A 7,339-nucleotide genomic window follows, 5' to 3' on the forward strand; every position below is an offset into this window, starting at 1 on the left:
AGAAGTAAAAAGTAGTCTACTGACATTTGGAAATACTCCGGTAAAGTAAAAAGCACCTCAAAATGACTTGAGTAAATGTACTCAGTTACTTTACACACCACTGACGGCACCTTATCTGAATATTTCTGGGGGACCACGCCCCGCGGACCGCCTCCAGCCAATGGGAGAGCCCAGGCATGACATCATGGCTATTTTTAGAGAGGCAGCGGTAGCAGATAAGGTTTGCCTCCACGCTGTACGGGACAGAGTATATACAACACACCGGACTGTACGGGACAGTAATACAACACAGCAGTCTGTACGAGCAGCACCACGGACACAGACAGTGGTGACTTATTATTACAGAGCAACTTGGGCTCTCTGCATTCCGCCACTTAGAATAGAAGTCTGGAGTTTTATTTTTTAACAGAAATATACTTTTCTCACAGCGGGTGTCTCACTGGCACTGAATAGTATTCGGCGGGACGGGTAGCCTACGTGCGCACCCCGACTATAGTAGCGATTTCGGAAAGTTTTCGGGAGCCTCGGTGATTTTCCGACAGGGAAGAGGAAAAGAAGGACTTAAAAAAAAAGTTGTTTTGAAAGAGACTTTGTTTTTTCTTTTTTCGTTTCGGTTACGGTACTTCTTCTATGTCTACCAAGATGGAAACTACATTTTATGACGACTCGCTCAACGCTTTCTCCCAGCATGACAGCGCGGTGTACGGATACAACAACCCCAAGGCGCTCAAGCACACCATGACGCTGAACCTGGCCGACCCGACGGGGAGCCTCAAGCCGCATCTGCGGGCCAAGGCCAGCGACCTGCTGACGTCCCCGGACGTGGGGCTGCTCAAGCTGGCGTCCCCGGAGCTGGAGCGGCTCATCATCCAGTCCAGCAACGGTCTGATCACCACCACGCCGACCCCGACGCAGTTCATCTGCCCCAAGAACGTCACCGACGAGCAGGAGGGCTTCGCGGAGGGCTTCGTGCGGGCGCTGGCGGAGCTCCATCACGCGCACTTGCCCGGCATGCCCATCATCAACACCAACGGCACCGGCGTGAGCGTCACCTCCTCGGCTCCCCAGAGCAACGGCACCAGCGCTGCCCTGCCGCCCGTGTCGTCCGTGGCCGGCGCCACAGTGTACAACAACAATGTCACCATGCGGTCTGACTCGCCGGTGTACGAGGACTTGAACACTTTCAACCCGGCCATCAGCACCGTCTCGGCGCCGAACTACACAACCTCGGCCCGCCCTACCATGTCCTTCCCGGCGCCGCCGCAGCTGCCCATGTACGGCCAGCACAACGGGCTCATCCCCCGCCTCGCGGCGCTCAAAGAGGAGCCCCAGACCGTGCCGGAGATGCCCGGGGAGACCCCTCCTCTCTCGCCCATCAACATGGAGAGCCAGGAGCGCATCAAGGCAGAGAGGAAGCGCATGAGGAACCGCGTCGCGGCTTCCAAGTGCCGCAAGAGGAAGCTGGAGAGGATCTCCAGGCTGGAGGACAAGGTGAAGAACCTCAAGTCGCAGAACTCGGAGCTCGCCTCCACCGCCAACATGCTGCGCGAGCAGGTGGCGCAGCTCAAACAGAAGGTGATGAACCACGTCAACAGCGGCTGCCAACTGATGCTGACGCAGCAACTCCAGACCTTCTGAGGAGAAGGCGCACAGACTTGAGCGTGAACGACATGGACAGTTCGTTTGAAAGTGAACGGCCGTATCTCTCACTGGATCTGGGACGATATGGCACGAGAGTGAGACTGGCAGGACCGGGCTGGCACTTTACTTACAGAGTGCGCTCCACTGCGTCCCCGACAGGGGGGCTCTGGACAGTGACAGTGTGGCGGTGGGGTGAACCGGAGGAGGGAATGGCAACAAGCAAGCAGGACATCTTTCTGTTTTGTTTCGTGATGTTTTATTTCTTTACAGAGAACAGGACAGGACTTTTGTTGACTTTTAACACCAATCTGTGCATGGACCTGGTCATGAGCATCAACAGGAGACACTCAGTATTAGAGAGGATTAAAGAACATGCAATAGAGACTTTTCTTGCTGTATGTATCCACATGGCGCCAAATATTGGACTTGCTGGTTATAACAAAAAAAAAAGCTGCCTGACTTTCTGAGTTACAGTACCTTTTCTTAATTGTAAGAAACTATTAAGTTAGAAAAGCTTCAAGATTTACTTGTTTCTTTCTACGGTTGTTTGATGGGGTTTCACTCATTGCTATTAGCCTATGTATATAAGATCAACTTGGAGTACTTATGTTTACCATTTGTAATAAGAATACTGTATAATTTTTTATGTTTGTTTTCTGAGCACTTCAGAAACTGATCAATATTTAAGAAATGTAATAAACTATGTAAATTGAAGCAACAGTGACTCTGTGTTCTTTGACAGGGGGGAAGTGGGTGTGTTATGGGAGCCTGCACACAATAAAACATGTTGCAACATGTTACAAGAGCAACTAGCTCTCAGTACCTCAAGGTAAATTCCATTAGTGCGGAGTATTGATCCTGTTTAAGTGATTGTGTTTCAGTCTGCCTAGTAACCCAGCTGCACACTATTGCAAAGTGTGAAACAAGAGTTGTTTGGCACTCTGTGCATCAGCATCATCATCTTTAAAATGATCAAGTCAAAGCAAATATCCTTCCAAAAAAGCATTTTTACCTTCTAGTTCTATACCAAGTTGGTATGAAAGAAATATACACAAATTAAAGCAGAGAGAAGATTGCATGTAGGCTACTTGATAATACAGGCTATCATATTTATCAGTAGCATTCTGTTCTCCTATCATAAATAATGAGGACCCCAGCACTAATGGCATGTTAAAACAAACAGTAGGCTTTTGATGACAAAACATAGCTATAATGTGCTACACAAGTGGCTACATTATTTAAATAAACCAGTAGTTATGTAGTAGGGGTGTAACGACACATTTTAATAGCGATTCGATACATATCACAATACATGGTTGACGATACGATACATGGACGATATTGGTTCATTCATGGCGATACGATACGATTCGATTCAATGATTTAAAATTGATATAGTAACTATTTAGCAAAGAAATTAAACATGTATTATTATGGATATAAATAAGTAAACACAGTGATTATCTGCCAAATACATGGACATTGTATATTGACAAACCTGCACCTTGACATGAACCCAGAGATTACACACATTTATCGATAGACCAGTGTAGCATAAGGAAAAGTAATTAAACCCCCCCTTTTAAAATTTTCTTCTTAAAAATGCTAAATACAATGGACAAGTAGGTAGTATCGATACAATCCATTCTTTGCACTGCCGATTCGATACAATACAAAATAAAACGATACGATTCGATTTTAGCTGTTTTCATTTCGATATACCTCGAAATTAAAAACGACATTTTTATACAGTTACTATATCGTTACACCCCTATTATGTAGCTATAGCAATATGGGCCTTGACTATTTGAACAAGCCTATATTTTCAAAAATCGATAACACGGTCATAACATATCTACACAATATTAGTCTCAAATATGTTGTTAAATCCCAAAATATAGAAATACTCTGTGAAAGTGAAAAGTCTGTATTAAAAATATGAAGAGTAAAAGTACACAGTCACATCAAAATAATTGGCATCAAAATATACTTGTGTCAAATGTCAAATAATTTTAGTAAAAGTACAACGTTTGCCTCTGAGATGTAGCCTACTAGTGGAGTAAAAGTATTATGTTGGCTATAGTGGGAAAATTTACATAGTCAAGTGAAGTCAAATTAGTATAATTACCTCAATTTGTAGGCCTAGTTAACCTTAGTACTAATTGTACTTGGTTACTTTCCACAACTGTTTATAATAAAACACAGAGAGAACATCAATACTAGCAGACCGTGTTTGTACAGTTTAAAAGACAACAATAATAACAATAGAGTATAGTAGACTATTACAAGTTCTCAAATGTTCCAGCTTTACTACTGTCTACTACTATCCACAAGAGGGCGACATTGTCTAACAGTTGCCTAGCAGGCGCCCTTGCTGTCTGGAATCTTTATAATTTCACTGTCATTTACATTACAATTACATTAATGATTATAAATAATAAATAACATGTGTGTATAATCTTTTCATAGAATACGAATTAATATAACAGCTTATTCAAACAATATTGTCCTTGTATTTTCTGCTTTAACTGTAGATTAATATAGATCAAGCTATTATTGAGCAGGAGTGGATGGATTCACACACTGTATTATGTACATAGGCTATATTTGAAACAATATATTGACATTATTTTTTTACATCATTAAATGTTTATTTAGTCGTGGATGGAGGTCACTTATAATAAGATCCAAATGACAAAATTCGATAAAATCACTCTTCTTAATCACTAATATTGGGCCTTCTAGATAATGGCAATTAACAAATATCAGATTAACAGCCGTGGGTCCGATTTATTTTTTGGGGCATTATAATAACTATCTTTTAAACATGCAGCAGTGTCCTCCATTATTACATGAATGCCTATTTCAACTCTGGTGTATTATTCTGGGAAATGTCCAGCAATATCAAGTGTAGCTCAGTTGGTATTGTATTGTAATGTACTGTTATCATTAAGACTATCTGCTTTAATTATCCTGTTTTGTCAAAATATGTGCCAGCATGACATCATTCCGGAAGTGGTATCTCCTGACCATATAAGGACACACACCAGTCGGAAGACCTAGCTACGTCACCTTGGCAGAGGCGTGTTTTACGGGAAATGAATCGCTCAAGGCTGCTGGGCAGTAAGTAGTGTAGAGCTCAGCGGGTGGCTGCTGCTGCTGCTGAAAGTTAAAAACGACTCTGCCTTAAAGTTATGCAAGTCGCATTGCATGCATATTTGGAAGCAATACAAATTATAGAGGTAACGTTTCAAAGAACAGAGGTAAACAAGAGGAAAGTATTCATAATTGTAGACATTTGGGCTTGCTCCCATTATAACTAGGTGGACTCAGGTAATGTGGGCCGCTTTTTGGTAAATCGCCTGGGAAACTAAGAAAAAGCAGTGCAGAACGCTGAATGTATTTTTTATAGTTAATATAGACTGTCCTTAATATATTTGTGTTAAATGTATGTAGGAAAATTAGATGGTTATTTTTTTTTAAATGTTTAAGCTTAAAATGTCACACATTTTCAAGATTAACACTTTTCAGGTTTTTTGAGCCACCTGATCAGCTAAAATGGGCCACTTTAGGGTTGACCCCATTAATTCCTAGCTCTTTAAAATTTAACAGCCAATGACTGCACATGTTTCTTGCCACAACTGTACTTGACACAAAACAATCAAAATTTGAGTGGTCTTTGGTTGTTTTGGTGGGAAGAGCAATGTCTCAAAACTAGCCTGCAGAGGAGAATTGCATTGTCCAAACATATCTAATTTGTCAGTTATAAGTTTGACAAGTGAATAAAAAACAAATGCACATCGATAAAAAATATATATAATATATATGTAGACGGCCTTAACCAGAAACAATGCTTATATTTTGCATATCTAGTGTATTTTTATATTAAATCATATTTTTGTCAGTGGCCCATCTTACCCTAACCCTAATAAGGTAATGTGAGCCACTCATCTGCTATAATGAGCCAAAGCAAATCAAAGCAAAACAGTCAAACAAGATTTGGAGGTCAATTTAATTTCATTCATTGAATTTAATTTCAATAATGGTACCGTTGGAACCGGCTCGCCGCCCCGCACACGATGGTGCCATCGCGGACCCCCGCGGACCCCCAGGGCCGGCGCCAGGCCCCAAAAACCGGGCCTGGGGAGCTCCGGGGACCCCCAGGGACCCCCAGGGCCGGCGCCAGGCCCCCAAAAGCGGGCCTTTGCACCACTCTGGCCGGCCAGGGACCACCAGGGACCACCAGCGGGGGTCCCCTGAGGTCCCTGCCCGGCCTCCGAGCACTGCCGCCCGGGGACCACCTCCGGGGACCCCCAGGGACCCCCAGGGCCGGCTCCAGGCCCCCAAAACAGGGCCTGGGGATGGCCAGGGACCACCAGGCACCACCAGGCACCACCAGGGACCACCACCAGAGGTCCCTGGCGGGCCTCCGAGCACTGCCGCCCGAGGACCACCTCCAGGGACCCCCAGGGACCCCCAGGGCCGGCTCCAGGCCCCCAAAACAGGGCCTGGGGACGGCCAGGGACCACCAGGGACCACCAGGGACCACCACCGGAGGTCCCTGGCGGGCCTCCGAGCACTGCCGCCCGGGGACCACCTCCAGGGACCCCCAGGGACCCCCAGGGCCGGCTCCAGGCCCCCAAAACAGGGCCTGGGGACGGCCAGGGACCACCAGGCACCACCAGGGACCACCACCGGAGGTCCCTGGCGGGCCTCCGAGCACTGCCGCCCGGGGACCACCTCCAGGGACCCCCAGGGACCCCCAGGGCCGGCTCCAGGCCCCCAAAACAGGGCCTGGGGACGGCCAGGGACTACCAGGCACCACCAGGGACCACCACCGGAGGTCCCTGGCGGGCCTCCGAGCACTGCCGCCCGGGGACCACCTCCAGGGACCCCCAGGGCCGGCTCCAGGCCCCCAAAACAGGGCCTGGGGACGGCCAGGGACCACCAGGCACCACCAGGGACCACCACCGGAGGTCCCTGGCGGGCCTCCGAGCACTGCCGCCCGGGGACCACCTCCAGGGACCCCCAGGGACCCCCAGGGCCGGCTCCAGGCCCCCAAAACAGGGCCTGGGAACGGCCAGGGACCACCAGGCACCACCAGGGACCACCACCGGAGGTCCCTGGCGGGCCTCCGAGCACTGCCGCCCGGGGACCACCTCCAGGGACCCCCAGGGACCCCCAGGGCCGGCTCCAGGCCCCCAAAACAGGGCCTGGGGACGGCCAGGGACCACCAGGCACCACCAGGGACCACCACCAGAGGTCCCTGGCGGGCCTCCGAGCACTGCCGCCCGGGGACCACCTCCAGGGACCCCCAGGGCCGGCTCCAGGCCCCCAAAACAGGGCCTGGGGACGGCCAGGGACCACCAGGCACCACCAGGGACCACCACCGGAGGTCCCTGGCGGGCCTCCGAGCACTGCCGCCCGGGGACCACCTCCAGGGACCCCCAGGGCCGGCTCCAGGCCCCCAAAACAGGGCCTGGGGACGGCCAGGGACCACCAGGGACCACCAGGGACCACCACCGGAGGTCCAGGGCCGGCTCCAGGCCCCCAAAACAGGGCCTGGGGACGGCCAGGGACCACCAGGGACCACCAGGGACCACCAGGGACCACCACCGGAGGTCCCTGGCGGGCCTCCGAGCACTGCCGCCCGGGGACCACCTCCAGGGACCCCCAGGGACCCCCAGGGCTCATTTCT

General features: G+C 49.2%; 1 protein-coding gene across 1 annotated transcript; it reads left to right on the forward strand.

Moving 5' to 3' along the window:
* Positions 1-267: 267 nt before the first annotated feature.
* jun (Jun proto-oncogene, AP-1 transcription factor subunit) lies at positions 268-2,230 on the forward strand. The gene has a single exon (XM_080739985.1). The coding sequence runs from the start codon at positions 631-633 to the stop codon at positions 1,636-1,638; it is 1,008 nt and encodes a 335-aa protein (XP_080596111.1). The 5' UTR covers positions 268-630; the 3' UTR covers positions 1,639-2,230.
* Positions 2,231-7,339: the final 5,109 nt, after the last annotated feature.

Source organism: Nannobrachium achirus, assembly GCF_963921795.1.
Source record: "Nannobrachium achirus genome assembly, chromosome: 1".
Classification (NCBI taxonomy): domain Eukaryota; kingdom Metazoa; phylum Chordata; class Actinopteri; order Myctophiformes; family Myctophidae; genus Nannobrachium; species Nannobrachium achirus.

Excerpts from the sequence above, each read along its gene's own strand:
- jun (XM_080739985.1), top strand. The coding sequence starts at position 631 with ATGTCTACCAAGATGGAAACTACATTTTATGACGACTCGCTCAACGCT.